The 18,301-nt window shown below is 38.0% G+C and overlaps 1 protein-coding gene across 1 annotated transcript in view; it reads right to left on the reverse strand.

The window, feature by feature from the left end:
• bcr (BCR activator of RhoGEF and GTPase) overlaps positions 1–18,301 on the reverse strand; it is a 79,737-nt gene that overhangs the window by 4,704 nt on the left and 56,732 nt on the right. The window contains exons 5-17 of the mRNA XM_055154081.1: positions 13,589–13,696; positions 10,613–10,673; positions 10,306–10,358; positions 9,752–9,892; positions 3,563–3,684; positions 2,708–2,873; positions 2,432–2,551; positions 1,997–2,072; positions 1,798–1,902; positions 1,616–1,690; positions 1,358–1,455; positions 757–888; positions 111–170 (exon numbers count right to left, since the gene is read on the reverse strand). Of these exons, the coding sequence (XP_055010056.1) occupies positions 111–170; positions 757–888; positions 1,358–1,455; positions 1,616–1,690; positions 1,798–1,902; positions 1,997–2,072; positions 2,432–2,551; positions 2,708–2,873; positions 3,563–3,684; positions 9,752–9,892; positions 10,306–10,358; positions 10,613–10,673; positions 13,589–13,696 (1,317 nt within the window). The remainder of the gene's footprint in view (positions 1–110; positions 171–756; positions 889–1,357; positions 1,456–1,615; positions 1,691–1,797; positions 1,903–1,996; positions 2,073–2,431; positions 2,552–2,707; positions 2,874–3,562; positions 3,685–9,751; positions 9,893–10,305; positions 10,359–10,612; positions 10,674–13,588; positions 13,697–18,301) is intronic.

Here is an 18,301-nt window from a genome sequence, read left to right on the forward strand (position 1 = left end):
TCACAGCATTTACTTGAGAACAAAACTGGCTTTCCACTAAATTAAAACAAAACTCATTCATCATACAAAAGAAACAAATTGCCCATGTGCATATAAAAACTTGTACTCACCCCATTCATAGGAATCACTGTCCTCTGCCAGTCTTTGCCTTGCAGAATCTGAGGGTCAAGCTAAGAAGAACAATGTAACAATATACATATTATTTATGAAATCAAAGTTTGTTTAAAATTACATCATCAACAAACACTGATATTGCTGAAGAGAGTTACTGATGAAGCCACTAGGGGGAGTATATGACTGGCATTCACATTTAACTCTTTACTGACACGTGGTTATAAAAGAGGTGTAATAGTCATTGTTGATGGAGATTGTTGTTAATTGTTCACATTATTTAACAACAATAATTAATGTGAGATATAGAAGTCATACAGAAAGTGAACATTTCTTGCAAATGTTTTTATTTCCAATGCAGAGTCTCATTAACAGGTGCATTAAATGCATTTGCCTAAACAATGGATGATTAGTTCAAAATCTATTATTATGTCCATTTAATGGAATGTCCTTCATGTTATCTCTCCATTTGACATTCATTGTGTACACAGTGACAGTCAGTCAGTGTTTTTATGCAAACCAGCAGCATCATGAATCAGGATCGCACAGTTTAATGCAAATCTTGGGCTCTATAGAAGCAGTGACGTAACTGTCATGTGTAGTCAGAGTAGGTGTGTGGATGAAAAAGATGACGTCATGTCATACCGGCAGCTGTCCTTTCCCCATGATGCGGTCTGTGCTCTCTCCATCCTCTTTGTTCTGCTTGGTCTTGTTGTAGCACTTCTCATAGCAGATCAGCCTCAGGGTCTGAGAGCCCTCCAGGTCAATCTCAAACTCCTGGAGCAGAACAAATTCAAAGTGATTATAATTAGCGCCTCTTGATTCAAAATTAAGGTAATCATACAATAGCAGAGATATTTATATGCAGCATATAATACACACAAAGCTTGTGTGCACCTTCCAAGGGCGGTTAAAATTAAAACCTAAAATTATGTGGGAACACTTGTGCATATGGTTTGGGCATCGTTTAGCAGCTCACACTGGTTCACTAAACATTGGGCAGATGTGAGTCATCAGCAGCAGCTCTTCATTAGCTGACATGATTTCCAGCTAAGAGCAAAATACTTGAAGATACTTGGTATGTCTAATGGAAAAGATTGCATTGTATTTTCAAACCTTCTCAAAATTTTGACATCTGGTCATCACAATACATGTTATATTTTAGATGTTGTATGTATGTAATGGTTCTAATACAACTATAGACGGTTATGTTTTACATTTACATTTTTGCAATTCAGTGCCTCACCTCATTCCATTTGGGCTCAGTGGTGTATCGGTACACTCTTGTTTTTGCTTTATTAGAGAAGAAGCCAAAAGAGTCCACCTCCAAAGTGCAGTAGAGATCTGTAAACAAGAGGACACATGACTAGCCTCTAAGTAAAGTACAGATGTGTCCTCTAAACCTGGACAAATAGGCTGGACACAGTGTATTAATAGTAGACAGATATAGTTCATTCAGTCTGATTCTTTCCATATTTACTGGGGCTGGAGGTGAATGACTCACTCAAGCTCTGTTTGAGGCCACAGGCAGAGTGGACGATTACATTCAGGAAACCGCTCAGACCAGGACACTCATCATCTGAGAAATACAAAAAGGTTAGATTTACATTTTTATTTGAGGAACAGCAATGACTTAAGAAAAATAGGACGAGATTCTAAGCAATGTATAAAATCCAGATTTCTCACCTTCTCTGTTGATGCTCAGAGGAATGTGATGCACTGTCTGCAGTTTGATGCAGGAGCTGGTCAACATTTGCAGCTCCATAGATGACAATGAGGGAGTTTTAATACCTTTAGTCAAGAACATCAATAACAAAACAACTTTTTAGCATGTAGTGGAAGTGGTAATGAAGTGAGTGTGAATTTTAATAAAATTATAATGTACATTTCTTTTGTTGCTCTTTCAGGACCTCTCTCCACTCTGCCCGCTCATAGTCAGATGACATTAAGAAAGCATAACTCTGAAACAGAAATCAATACAAAAGCGTAAAACACACATGCTGACAATGTGACAAGTTACTTAACATGAAAAGAAATTCTAATACAATTATTTTAAAATTAAGAAAAGTTCATCTTCATTAATTACAACATTTATAACCAAATAGTTCATAAAAACAGTTGTAAAAAATACCATATCTTTAAATTATACTTTCTTCCTCAGACAGTGCCATTAAGTTTAAATTTGAGTAGATTTGACAAGAAAGGGAGGGATGGTTTATAATGTAATTAGATTACATACTCCTTTTTTCTAAAAATAAAAAAGGACAAAATATGATACATAAATAATTCCCTCAGACATGAATAATATTGCAGAGCTCACCTTGCTGTTCTTGTGGTACAGTCTGAGAGGCATGCTCGGAGACATGAGCAGCAGCAGAGACTCCTGTTCGGACAACTTCTTCCTGAGACGATCGATGACCTTTGACCCCTTGTTGGCTCTCTGTAACCACACAATTCAATAAAAAGACCTTTGTTAGCAATCAGTCAAAGAGATATCCTGTGTCGGTTAAAGTAGGTTAATGAATGGTGCTTCCCAGAGGACATATGCTGTAGGCTTGTTCATGTGGAAGAGATGTGTGTAGCACTGCAGACCCACCTTCTCTCTTTGCAGCTCACTGCGTAGGTGGGAGATCTTCACCTTGATGGCGTCCAGCTCCTCGTCTGGGACCTGAGGTATGGTGAGGGGCTCCGCCTCCTCCGGGCTCTGGAATGTCAGCTCTGTCAGAGGGATGTACCACTTGCTGTCGTACTGCTGGCTTTTTCTGTAATGTTTTTAAAAATAATATGTAAAAAAAAGAAATCAATAAATAATGGTAAAGGAGCTGCAGCTGATGATTAAAATAATCATAAATGTATTTTGATAATCATAATTGTTACCTGGATTATGTAGAGTCTTTAAAACTGAGACTTAGGCATTATTGACCCACAATCTTTATTTGGTTAAAATATATATTTCTAAAATAATAGTCTACTAATTTGACAAAAATAATCACTTATTGCAGCCAGAAGAATTAATCTTCATGACAAAGGAAATATTTGCTGTTGCTCAAGTTAAATTACTAACTAAAGCATGGCTAAGTGTTAGGGTCCATGTACACATGTGTTAAAAAAGCGACATTTAGAATTGGCCAACCTAAATTACTCCATTTCATAGTTATAGCACATTAACTCTCTTTCAAGAGTATATTTCATCTTTTATTTGACCTATTTAACCAAGCAACTTTCTCTTGACTATTTAGATAAATCTATGAATAACAATACATGAAAAATTAAATTTACACATTTTACTAAAATATTGTAAATACATCTACTTTTTCATGAAGCCAGTTAACATATTGCAATATACATGATATTCAGTCTACACTACTGGAGAAATCGATTTAATGCACATGCCTGAGTTAATTACTCTCTCTTTAATCAAATGTAAAAGCATTGCAGTAGTCTGTCTTACCCTCCAATTTGTTTCTTAAGCTTGGTGCAAAGCAGTAGATCACTGAAGAGGAACACATGACGAAGCTTCCTGGCTCCTTCTACAAGCTCCACCATGAAACTGTCCTTCAGCAGCTGTCTGTTCTGTGGGCATAACACATATGGGGAATAGTGTTAATAGCAATTAACTATTTTAAATATTTTTTTTATGGTAAAGATTGCAGAGTTTTGTTTTGTTTTTAATAAACTTCAAGTGCATATATTTCTTTTCATCAATTTCCATAGTGTCAAAAGTCTACCTCCAATATGAAGACAAGAATACAATCGTGACAAAATTAGGTTGATAAATTATTTAATCAATCAATTACATTCAAATCAAGTTTTGGATGAAGATCTCTTTTGAAGCTTTGGAACTTCACACTGATGTCAGACTACATAATGAGATGCACTTATTTAACTGTCCAAAAGGAGGCAGTGATGTTCTTCCTTACACAAAGGACCATTTGCAAGTAGAAGCAGAAAAGACAAACAGAGAAGACAAATGCCAAACCACAACTCAAAGCACAAGGCTTTCTTTTACATCCCCATAACCATGTTTTAATCTGCGGTGGGGCAAATACAATCAACTGTGGCTTTTTAGGAAAGCGACGTGTTGTTCTGTTTAATAACATGGATTCATACATTTTTAGTTTGTAGAGGCAAGCAAAATGTATGTGATTTTTTTTAAATATTTTTTTTTTGCCACAGTTTGAGAGATAAAATGATGTGTGTTTCTCAAAATGGCAGATACATTGGCAGAACTTGCACATTAAAAATAGGGGAAATTTAGCTGACACAAGGGATTTAATTGTTATCACAGTCTTCTCATTCTTAAGCAGCAAAATTCTTTGGTTTAGACAAAATCAATGAACTTGATAAATGATTATAAAAACTGCAAAAAAAAATTAATTCATTATTTAAAAAAAATAAACCAGCAATGGTGAAGATAAGGTGCAACCAAGACCAGCAATTGAACCATCAATAGTTCACACAAAGACCAATGTTTATTTATTTTTATAATTCTTTATTTATTATTTATTATGTTATTGTTTATGTATTTTTTGATGGTGTCTGTGAGTAGCCAATATATGTGTTCCTTGAAACAAAGCAAGGTTTGATTGTGTTTGAATTAAACATTTGACTGGTAATTTTTACCATGCAACTCAACCAGATACAAATTCGGTTTTGTATTTAACTAGACGAGATGAAGTCATTTTGGGTCTTATTAATGATCAATCAAACCACATTCAAGTGTACATTTAATACTAGACTAAGACACTAAGTAAGATCAGTAAGCCTATTAATCCTTCATAATGCAATCTCTCCTTCATGCTGCTGTTCGTTATCATTGCAGTATTCAAAATCCAAACTGCATATTTTTCAATGACACACAGTTCTTTATATTGAGCAAATATTACTCTGCAGCAGGGCCACAATGCATTACATCACACTTTTCCCAGACCAATCAGCAGCCTCATCATGTGTGCGCCAGCCCCTCGTCCCCCGACTGCTCTGTCACCCACACTCTCATACTGTCACTGCCAGAAGACACTAGAGTGGAGCTGGAGCTAGCACAGGTGAGCGCTATTGGCTTATCCACTTTTAAAAGGACATCTGCAGGCGAGCATCCTGCTGTGAGGATACCATGGTACACAAGAGAAGAGAGAGACAAAAGGGAATAAAAAGAAAACAAGACAGTCTGGCATTAAAGTTTTGAAATCATATCTTAAAGGTGCACTATGCAACTTTTCTGGTGGTGGGGGTTTGCCACTTGGTTATCTCCATAGATATGTAATTGCTTTGCCTGAACTATTCTACAGTATGGCATTAAACTTGTACGTCTAGAACTTTTGTTGTTGTTTCTTTTTGTTTCGTTTTCTTTAAAATACCTTAAAAATAAATACATAAAGTACCTTGGCTTGGTGGCATCACATACTTTTAATGCTATACTCTGGAACATTATAGGCAAAGTAATAACATCTTCACGGAGACAAACAAGTGCCAGATGCTCCACCAGAAAAGCTACATTGTGCAGCTTTAAATATGTTTTTTCATATACGCACCCAACTCAAAATGATGTGACCTATTTAGAAACAGAGGAAAGGACAGTTGCATATACAGCTGCAGTGAGTTATTGTATTAAGTTGTACAAAATGTAAGTATGTTTTCTAATGCCTATTATATTGTCAATACTAGGCCAAGGACACAGACAAACTACCCACAGTCTCCTATAAAATATAAAAACATAAACATACATAAAAATTACACAATAACTTCCTTTAACCCAAAACATGCTACATAGGTCTCCAAGAACAGTTAATAGTCAAGGTCAATTAAATACAATCAATCAATGAACCTGTCCAGGGCACTGGTGCTAGTGGCTAGACACTTCACCCACATTGCCTAGTATGAAAGTGGTGTGTGCATGAGTGATGGTGGTGGTCGGAGGGACTGTTGGCGCCGATTGGCATGGCAGCTGCGTCTCTGTCAGTCTGCCCCAGGGCAGCTGTGGCTACAACAGTAGCTTACCATCATCAGGTATAGAGTGAATGAGTAATATATGCTGAATGTAATGCTATGTAAAGCGTCTTTGTGACAAAAATGTCTGTGAAAAGCGCTATATAAATGGGGACTTACTTACTTACTTACTTACTTTATCATTTCCTACACAATCAACCTCTCTTTCAGATAAAACAAAAATGCATGCTATTTTGGGCTATGTAGTGAGTGTGTCATGTTCTATCAATGCAAGAATAGAGGTTAGCAATGCAGATGGATTCCAGAAACTTTATGAATAAGAGCTGCTTTCAATCTTACAATAAGCACTGTATAATGCAATCTCCATCCTCCATTTGAAGCCCAGACTGTTGTTCATTAGAGATTACAAAGGCTGTTATGATAAGCATCTATAACAGACAGTTCCAGATGAGTCCCTCTGCTATTTCTAGAGACAGGAGCTTTAACAAAATAGCAATCAACATAGATTTGGGGTTGTTGATACTATGGAAACCACATATGTGAAATCATTATATGTATATCAAATCATTTTATGTATATGTATTATAATCCCTTGAGCTGCACTACAATACAAGTCATCACAGCTTTATCTTGTCTTGTTCTATCAATCTATGTTGCAATGTCATTCTATATCTAGCGTTTTGTACTTGTTACTGCTGCGCCATCTTTTAGAATCTGAAACACTGAACAAGCTTGCATGGTGAGTCAATTTCCGTAAAAAAAAAATCCATAAATAGACTAAAAACTGCTTTAAAATAAAATACATAGTCAATTTGCAATATGCAAGATGAGACTTTCCCACAAATCAGCTGCAATTTCATGGAAAAGAAAAGGATATCGATCAGATTATTGAATGTAAAGTAGAATGGATTATACAGTATTACAACACAAATCCCCACTAATTGGCCACAAACTAATGCTGAGTCAAAGTAGGAATATGATGTTGAAATGCTGTGTTTAGAGCAAAATGAACTGCCTTGTCCATGGTTTTAAAGAAGGAAGATACAGGTAACATGGCAAATGTAACTGAGTCTCAAATGGCAACTTCATAGCCGATTTCTACCTAATGCTGCTTCAGACCAGGATTTGACATCACACTTGACAACTCTATTTAGAACATCATTGATTCACTGATATACATATATATTACATACAGTATATATAATCCTGAAAATCTCATAAAAATTTCAACAACAATTTGTATGTTTGTAATCCAATCAACATGAAACAGACCAGTCATAATGGGTGGAGAAGCTACCATTGATATTGTTCAACATTGCAGCCAATATGTTCTGCATTTTGATATTACTTTGCAAGCCCAAATGCAAACTACAAAACAAGCTATGTCCATTTTCGAATGCTAATATGCTAATAAAACTCTTAATGTACTGCTTAGAGGAAAGGGATGAAAACGACATCTTGAATAAAGCAGCTGTCCCAGTGCATCAGATGACATTTTAAGAAGAGCCAGCAGCCAGTAGCACAAATGTGACTTTCTCCACTTGGGTTAATAGTGGACCCTAACATGAGCGAGAGACACGAGGCAGAACAGTGCGCCCAAGAAAAGCACAGATTAAATATTGAGCATCCTCAGAAGGGTTTCTCTGAGAGGCTGCGTAATATCATGTTTATATTTAGACACAGTCCCAAGGCTAAGTCTGATTTGTTTTGTATGTGGAGGAATGGCTACATATGGACAACTAATAGACTCCAAAACTGAGCAAATGACAGAGTTATGAACTTGCATCAGGGGCCTCTCCATCCCAAAGGCAAACAAAGCAGAGACGATGTGGATTCAGATGGAGCAAGTGACATTCTATGCATTCTAATTAAGCCACCATTGTTTGTGTGTCCCATCCACTTGTGCTCATGTGCTCCTGCATGCCTTCACTGACACCACACTACTATACACATATGTGGAGTTGAAAACAACACAAGCTCTGGTCAATGATACACAGCGTATGAGACCCACTCAAATTCTCCATATATTTTTTGAAAAAGACTTCAAAGGCATTGCTGTGGCTAACTAGATATGTAGTAACTAAAGCTCAATTCATGGTCATGCGTCAAATTGTCTGCGTCACGATGCAAAGAGTCTGCATCGCCGTGAACTCCCTACGTGTCAACCAACGGGCACCTCCGAAATTTTCTAACTACGCATCGAAACGATGCTGACAGCAAGGGGACGCGATGCAGACAATAAGGGCTGTGAATATATATAGGTCATTAGTTACCATGTTATAGCAATTGACAATTTAAACCAAAAGTTCTCAAACAACCTATGTATATGCCTGCGCCTTGGGCCATGATGGGTTCCTCAAGGCTAAATTTTAGAAGATAACCATTTACAACATTCATATACTTCACTATGGTCTATTTTGACCATATCAGAAACACAAACCCGAGGCAAATATTTGCAGCCATATTAAGGTTCAATATAATGAGCTCTATTGATTTCTACACTTGGCTTTCATATATCCATCATAAATATTTGATGCCTGGAGTGGACAGAGTGGGAGGCGTCTGGGCATCTGGGGATGGAGTGATGGTCTATGTTCAAAGCAAACAGGAGGAAAATAAGAGAAGTGAAAATGTGCATCCATGGAGAGTGTGTGGTAATGGCCCCCCTGTGAGTGGAGGGAGGTGCCGGCACATCCCTGGCCCCCACCCTCCTTTTATGAATAATTAACTGAGAATGTGCCCGTCAACGCAGACTGGTGGCTCATTACATGGCATTATGTATGGTAGTGTCACGCAAGCTATCAATCAAGTGGCAACCATTCATGTGCATCAAGGCATCTCTGCAGATGGGAGAGACAGGAAGAAGGGGGTGTGTCTGTGGGTGAATGAGGAAGCTCTCTTCTGACCATATAAGGGCATAGGTGCTGCTGCTTTGGCTGCAGATTGGTGGCCCCCTGTACATTCATTTGGCCGGGACTGCAAGGTCATAGAAAAGGCAATGGGATGACACAGACCAACCTAATAAAGCATTCAGAGCAGCAGACATTAAGTCATTGTTTATAATTATGGCCTGAATGTCTAGTGCTGAACCAGACTGTAACATATTAAATCCTAATATTTGAAAATTAAGGACATATTGAAACAGGATGCTGGAGCTCCCATTTCCAATGAGTTTTTCATTATGGAGGCATTGTAAATGATTAAAAACTGGAGATTTACAAAACACTGTTTTTGTAGGGAAAAATATTTCCTGTACATAAACAATAGAGAATTTTAATCACTGCCATAACAAAATAACAGGCAAACATCTTCCTCCGGTCTGAATCACAATCCATATACTTTTATTGGGAGACTGGCTGTTGTCATCTCAATTAAAAAGATCTAAGCATATCATTGATGATTAGAAATTACTAATTTCGATTAATTTCACAGCCCTATTAGAGACCCATATATTGTGAGCTGTAACATTAAAACCACCTGCCCAGAGGACTAACCAGCACAAACAAAGAACCATATTAACACTGTGCTCTCCATGAGTTTATTCATTGTTTAAAAATGTTACTTTGGACTGCCCCAACAGAGTACTTGAAATGTTTTATCTGTTATCTGTGATCATAATTCCATCTTCGTGTCTCATACACTGCAAGATGATACCTATATACAGTATATATCTGTTAAATATTTGGTAACTAACCTCTCCCTTCTTGACCATCATTGACTGTCTCCGTGGGGCAGACTCCTCATTGATGCTGGACAGGAAGTTCTGGGAGATCCGTAGAGCATCTTGGAGGAGTGGGTGGTCAGGGTGGCTTGTTGGAGTGTGCTTTAATAAATCCTATACAACCAAATATGGAAAATATTATTACAATTCTAACGACAACATATATAGACCAAACTGACCAATAAATATATCATTAGTATCACATATTGTTCATTCAAGTGAGATGCCCAAGATTATATGGCCTTTTGGCATTTGCCTCAGGTTATTACTTTTTTACTGCAGCAGATCCCAGCAGAGAGATAGAAACGCAACATAATTGTTACATTGCTGACTGTGAAGCACTGACCTCTTCTCACATTCAAAAAATATTAAACCACTAAAAGGATACAAACACAAGGTCACTGCAAAGAAGATCTGAGGCAAAATATCATTTAAAGCACCCCCAAACTAGTATTAAAGATGTATTTGTCATATTAATGAATTAACAAATAGCAGAAAGAAATAACATTGAAAGAAAAATTACTTACATGAAGCACCAGTGTACTGCGTGTCACTCTGTCCACTGGTTTATACAACAAGGCTGCAATAAAAAATACACATTAAATTGTAGAATAAATGTGCCTGAAAAGGTACTATGTCTAGGAATGAAATGAAATATGTCAAAAACACTTCTTATATAACACATGATGCAGCAAAAACTGAATCTAATTAAATGTGTAGTAACTATTAAATTCACAAAGAATTCAAAGTATGTGTGTATCCTAGTTATTGAATTATTTTACATCAAAACACAGATCCCATGACAACAGTGAGATGAAGCACAGAGAGACTGACCTTCTAAGGAGTTCTTGGCAGTCGTGTCTTTGCCATCTTTTGGGCTTCTCACCTTCAGATTCTGTAGTGAACAAAAGAAAGAGGAAATACTCATGAATAAGGTGGTTGCTTTTAGATGAATGGAACCATCCTTAGCTTCTTCTTACACGTTTTTTTTCAGATGGCACAAAGTTGTGCACCATTAGATGCAGATATGACCTCTAACTAGGTTTACATGTGCCCCCTGCTTGTCTCCATTTAGGTTAGATTAATGCCATAATGTGAAACAACCAAGTGCAATAAATAAAAAAAAAGGTTACAGAGTGCACCTTTAACATATTGGGCCCGATCTTGACCCCCATCTCAGCACTAGCGCTAGCATTAAAGAGGGGCTGTCGGGCTGTAGTTCGCCACTGGAGTCCGGAGTGGGACGCTACAAGCACATATATGGGGATGGCATCTCAACCAATCTGTGACCGCTGTAGCATTTAAAAGCATTGCCAGTGTGGGTAATGTCTGCAATCTTTGCCTCATTACCACGCTGCAAAGCGGAGTGTGGGGAAAAGTTATATATGGGTACAATAAAACAGCTCTGGAGCCCCACGATGCAAGTATGCACCAGTAGAGGCACCAGGAATACAGAATTTTGGATGGGCCGTGACAGAACAGGCTGTGTTTTTGTTCAGAACACTCTGCATGTACGTGCGCCACTCTCACGCATGCACACCCCTGTAAGACCATGCACGCACACACACTTCAGTCTTTTTAGTTTTCTCTGCGTTTCTCAGTTTGTTTGCCTTCCATCCCACAGCAGACCCGCTGACCGCTGCTCTCCCCCAGGTCTCTCCCACCTTTCCCGGCCGTCCGCTTCCACGGACTTACCTGAGGTATGAGTTTCCATTGCTGCCACTGCTGACCGCTCACACTTGCATCACGGGTGTCCACTGCATTTGGTCCCACACAGGTGGATGTCCCGCCGATTATGGAATAGTTTATTGCCATATAAATGTTTCTGATCTTACCGCTTTGCGCACAGACATGAATTGAACCATTAACACACAGGGAGGGTGACTGCACGACCTGCATTTGCAGTTTTCTATGGTTCTGAATCAGAACACAGCTACCATCAGAACTCTCTGCTGTGGGAAGGCCTCTGGATGGCCATAAACATCTTGCACGGCAAACAAACATGTTATGAATTTTAAGCATTCATCATCCTAGCTTTGACCATGTTACACATTGTTTTTCAGTGGACTAGTTTGATATTTAATTTCACGATTCGGGCAAGTTAATGAACGCCACACCACACACACTCGCCAAGATCGGACTCCTTGTATCAATACCAAGTTATTTCCTTTGTAATCAATACATTTCATTCAGCAATAACTAGTTCAAGAGGCAGTCTAAAGGAAGAATTACACAACTATTTATTCGCATATTCAATCTCAACATTGAAAAATTAAAACCTTATTACACGCTGCAAAACTTTTGAAACCACTCACATATTGTGTGCATGTTATTTAATGTATAAAAAATTTTTATATATATATATTAGGGCTAGGTCTCATTCAGAATTTGCCGATACATAGGCCACGATACGATACATATTTCGATACAGTGAGCTTACGATTCGATATAATTCAATACGATATATTTCAAATCAGTTCAATACAGTCCAATAAAAAATAAGGTCTAAATCATGGCTGTGATACTAAAAGTCTTTGTTAGATCACTTCTTGTGCAAAGTTCAAATGAAACACAAACATTTTGATCATCAAAACAGTGAAAATTTCAAATGTGTTGCATAAACAAGTTTCCTTCCTCCAAACAATCAACAATACTGTAGCTGTAACAAAATAATTTAGTAAAATATACCAAAAAATTAATCTTGGTGATGTATCGATACAGCAGCCCACAATATCGATATTGTATCATCACATTAAATGATACGATATATATCGATATTTCAATATTTCAGCACACCCCTAATATATATAACTCAAGTGGCCTGAAGGACAGCACAGAGGCACTGATCCTGGCTGCTCAGGAGCAGGCCCTGGGCACTCGAGCAATAGAGGCCCAGATCTACCACATCAGATAAGACCCACGGTGTAGACTGTGCAAAGAGGCTCCTGAGACAGTCCAGCACATAACTGCAGGGTGTAAGATGCTGGCAGGGAAAGCATACATGGAGCGACATAACCAAGTGGCGGGCATAGTGTACAGAAACATCTGTGCAGAGTACGGGCTGGAAACCCCAGGATCAAGGTGGGAAACACCTCCAAAGGTTGTGGAGAACGACTGAGATCCAAGATCCTGTGGGACTTCCAGATACAGACTGACAGGATGGTGATGGCGAACCAACCAGACATAGTGGTGGTGGATAAGAAACAGAACAGAGCCGTGGTGGTGGACATCGCAATACCAAGCGATGGTAATATCAGGAAAAAGGAACACGAGAAAGTAGAGAAATACCAGGGGCTCAAGGAAGAGCTGGAGAGAGCCTGGAAAGTAAAGGCATCAGTGGTGCCTGTGGTGATCGGAGCACTCAGGGCTGTAATCCCCCAAACTGGAAGAGTGGCTACAACAGATACCGGGAAAAACAACGGACATCTCAGTCCAGAAAAGTGCAGTACTGGGGACAGCAAAGATACTGCGCAGAACTCTCAAGGCTCCCAGGCCTCTGGTAGAGGACCCGAGCTGAATGAGGGTGAGAGACCTACCACCGTGGAAGGTGAGAAACACATTAAACATATTATACACACACACATGCACGCACGCACGCACGCACACACACACACACACACACACATATCCTTCATGTTGAGGATTTCCTAAAACTACTATCACACGGTTCAAAGCACTGGTAAATCAAGTGGACTGAAGTTGTGCCAAATCTGCTCATTTCCTGTAAGTGCAGTAGAGATATAACTCCCTTTTCTTTCTAAGAGGACAGTTGGGCAGTATGATTAGATTTACTTTACTACTGTAACTTACCTCAGATATCTCAGCAAATTGCGCGTTGGCTTGGCAGCACTTCTCGGCCGTCTCCACTGCCAGCTCGTAGTTGTCCACAAAAGCCCGGTACACTCCCAGCTGACTCGCCTGCAGAACAAAGTACAGAATAGAGCTTTAAAGTATGCCATCATGTTTGCTGGGGTAACTGTAAAGAGTGGAGCCATATATCGATGATTCATAAAACTTTAGGACAGATACTCTAAACTGCACATATTATTGATGGGATTTGGCAGACATGATGTTCCAAACTCAAAAAGCAGCCTGTAAAACTCAGACTGCAGATTGTAGAAACATACACTAGTAAAAAGTATAAAGAAATGTGTCCAAGATATTATAAATTAATTAAGGGTATAAGCGTAGATTTTTTTTTTCCACAGTACTTTTTTCTCACACAATATACTGAAATGACAGTAATTGAGTAAATGCATTCACTTCAATTCCAACACAGCATTTATATTGCCATGTCATATAGCCTTTGCCAGTTTTATTGTGCATCTTAATATTAGCCAAGAGTGGATATTTTCAGATCAAGTGGGAGACAGACATATAGACAGATGGATGGATAGATAACTAGATAACTAGCAAACATGTTCATGCCAGTACTCACACTTAAATACATAAATAAAGGTGTTAAAAGTCACTAACAATAATAACAAAGTGCTCTTCTCGGTTCAGACAGAGCTGTCTAGTCTGTACAGTCTTGCTAAAGAAATAAAAGAAACAAAACCAAACAAGAGGCATGTTTTTAATAAAAAAAAATCAAAAACCACAATAACATTATAACACAGCTGAAAACTCTCACTAGGACGGCCCTCACCGCTACAGGTCGTTGGCACTGCAGCCACTTTGTCAGCCTCTGTGCTGCTGCTGGTCTGAGTAATTAATGGCCAGTGTAAGGGGGGTACGAAAGCAGATTTAGGAAGCTGGATGGCTGAATCAAACTCAACCAAACGCTGCCTGCCAGCCTTGTGATCCATCTCAGGAGTGAACAGAACAATCAATTCTCCTCCATAAAAGCAAGCTGGGAGAGAGAGAGCTGTGAGCAGCAGAAAGTGCAGCACAAGAAAGAGGAAATGAAATGGTAAAATTGTTGTTAAACTGAAATTGTCTATATTTTAGTGCTTTGGTAAATCTTAGCTGCATGGTTTGTTTGTTTTTTATCGCCATGTTCTACCAGCACTTCTGCTTTGGGGGCAGTCTTTCTTGACATAGCATAAGAGGTACAACAGACTTGACTCATTGTAGTTGGCCATTTATTTATTGAAATTCTGTGTGTTGCTTCTTTTTTGGATTGGGTTAATTAGGGCTGCATAATATATGGCAATTTAATAAAAATCAGAACATTTATTTTGGTATTAGCAAAAATAAAACATGAACTGCATGTAGGCCTAATCTAGTATTAAAAGAAATAACCACATAAACCTACAAATTCTTATACTTTGAGAGCTGGTGAATTGGTATTAATAATTATTTATCTAGAGTCTTGTTGCCAACAGTTTCCCTAATGTTCCACTATTTACACCATATTGTTGTGCCAAATACACGGTATGTGCTACCAACACAGAAAATGTAGTATAAAAAAATTTCAAAAACCAAAAAGGGACTCCTACGGTTTTTGAATTGCATGGGACATAAAACAAACCTAACAGAGAGTCACTTAACAGGACTGTTTACCATCTATTTTGGTGCAAACCTAAAATGGACCCTTTCATGCTAATGACCTTTGACCCTGACACTTCAGTATGACCTGTTTCACGGTGCAGGTCAGCTGATTACAGCTGGAATGTGTTGGTACTGTATTTTTACCATATGCTGATCTAAGCAGATACACTGCTCACTGTAGGACAACATTAGCAATTAGGCAACGTTCTTGTCATACACCAAGAATCTACACCATGAATTTAAGATCCATCTCTCCTCTCTCTCCCTATTTGCAATATATCCTGTCAAAAAAGCTGAAAGGACTAAAACTTTCCTATAAAGCAACATTAGGGAAAAAAAATTGCATAGACCTTGAGGCTACTTATGTTTTGTCTAAAACTGGTTGCAAAAGCTTCAGATCTTCAAATATTTTAAACCAACAAAAACATGGAAGTGTTATACCAGTACTTATTTCATCTTTGAAAATGATTTATGATGACATTTGTGCTAGATATTGAATGGTGCAGATTTAATTCCATGTGTATGGATACACAAATACCTCTGCAATATGACAAAAGCAAATTCTACAATAGCATTCTGACCTCTCCTCCATATCTAGACTATAAGCCCTTTAGAATATTAAAATCATCTGATTACAGCCTTTTCAAGAATGATTTCTGTTCCAAACGCTATGAACTAAAATGTTTAGAGGACAAAATCAAGCAGTATGTGATTTCCTTGATGCAGCGATCCTGTGTCCTGTCTTGGGACACACAATCTGTTGCACTGAGGACGCCACTCAGACAGTGAAGGAAAACTCAGAGCCTGAATGTGCCAGTCTCATCCACACCAACGCTCCACACCACAGTAGCAGCACAAAATGGCTTTGGGCAATGAAAGGAGCTGCCGGAGAACTGAGATTTCACAGTTTGGGATTTGTCCTGTGTGTAATCCACAGCGGAAAACCACATTAGGCAAACAGCATCATGACAGACTACAGACAGTATACAAGAAAGAGGCTGGGTTTGGTTAGCAGTTTACGTTTCAGTCTTCTTTCAAATATTCAAGCTCCTGATAGTGTTAGAAAGCAACCAAAAGTACTGTACTAAATTATGATTACAAAGGTATCTGTAATTTTATAGTAATTTAAAAATTTTACAGTAGATAGACTTATATTTTCTAGTCCATTACATTGTTGTAGCCTGCATATTGTCTAAGAAGTTGTTTTTAGCACATTCATGGTAACAACCTCCATAAAAATTTGGATTCAAGGCTTTGAGCAAACATACAGAAAATTCACTAGAATAAATAAGAAATGCTACTATTTACCATCAATAACACTGCATTTAACAGTTTAACAGTTCTCAAAATTTGTGTAAAGCTCTTAAAGTTTTTTTTTTTTTTAACTGAATCTTCAAGACTTTTACTGTTTTTCTTCTATATCTGTCCTTTTATTTTAGAAACTAAATTGAGTACTTCTTCCACCACTGGCTCCTGGACAGATCTAAACTGTACAAACAAATCTCAGTTGCAATAATAAGTAGACAAATTGTTCATCTCTCTGTGTCTTCCTTTCTCTAATACCTCCACTTTATTCCTAACACAGGCCACATGACAGGAGTGATTTAGCTCTGTGATTCAGTCTTCTAACCCTTTTGTGTGACAACCATGCTCATTCCCTGTCAGTGGTGCTCTTCCCTCCCTCTGTTCTCCCTGTCTCCTGCCTCCCTTGTTCATGTGCCCTCCGTTTGCTATAAGCCTGTCAGATTTTGGTAGACGCCTCTATCAAGAACCGCTTTAAAATCCACTGTCCTACACTTTATTCTAGGTCTGTCTCCATCACCTCCTCTGAGCTCAGTTGAAGAGAATTTGAGGTGTTTTTTCTGTAAACTCAGCATCTTTTACTGTTTTTTATTACAGTAACTCTTGTGTGGAATAGGATTGTAAAGTGGGTGTGTTACAGATAAAAGTCTGTAGGACATATAAGATGGAGCAGAGGAATGTTAGACAAAGCAGATTGCAAAGGCTGATTGGAGAACACAGAGCGTACATCTCTTTGTCGGGTTAATTGTTCCTTCCAGACGCTGACAAAAGCACAAAGACTTCCGCATCAATATGGAAGAGATGAGTCTTTTTTGCTGTACACTAATTACGAATAATGGCAACAATGTCCTTAAAATACATTATTTAATGGGGATCTTTTAAGCGAATAGCAGATTGCATATATGTAAACAAAATATGCCAACAAAATATAAAAAACTAATAATTACAAGTGATAATACACATCAGTCACTCTTAGCGATTTTGGTTCATTATTGACAATGCATTCTGGTTTACTTGTTTTGCTCTACTTCCAATTTATATTAAATTAGAATACATTTAAAGGTACAATGAGTAACTTTTATGGCGCTCTGAATGTTCCACTGTAGAACATTACGAAACCTATCTTATCTTCCTTTTATTCAATTGCAGCTGTTTTTATTGCTTAAAAATACCCTGATAAACATAATTTTTTATATTAAGTAGGGTTGGCTCTCCACATGTAATTTGGCCTACTGGTGTCACCTGCCTGCTTGCCTCCATGGAGATGGGTAAGTACAATATCATACTGTAAAACATTCCAGTTAAATAGCACAGCATCGTAAAGAAGACTTACTGGCTGCGGTTCCAACACCAGAAAAGTCAAATTAGCCAAATTCAAAGCCAAAAAAAGCCAAAGCACCCTTCACTATGTCAGAATTCTTCCAATCACTGAAATAAAATAATTGCTAGTTTTGACAAATTCTTATAAAAACATTTTTATCATAATATGTACATTTAGTGTGCACATTAACAACCATATTTACAAATTTTTTGTAGCAGTATTTGATACACAGAGGTTGACAGCGATTAACATACTACATAACAACTAGGAAAAACATCTACAGCCTTTCCATTCCATCTTACTTCTCATCCAAGAAAATGCACACTTGCAAAATGGGTAAACATTGCCTAAGACCCACAGTTAATAAATACTGATAAATGTGAAATATAAGCTCTAAATACTGAAGA

The sequence above is a fragment of the Boleophthalmus pectinirostris genome, unplaced genomic scaffold (genome assembly GCF_026225935.1).
Source record: "Boleophthalmus pectinirostris isolate CB_2022bp ecotype Guang Dong unplaced genomic scaffold, ASM2622593v1 HiC_scaffold_18, whole genome shotgun sequence".
NCBI classification, from domain to species: domain Eukaryota; kingdom Metazoa; phylum Chordata; class Actinopteri; order Gobiiformes; family Gobiidae; genus Boleophthalmus; species Boleophthalmus pectinirostris.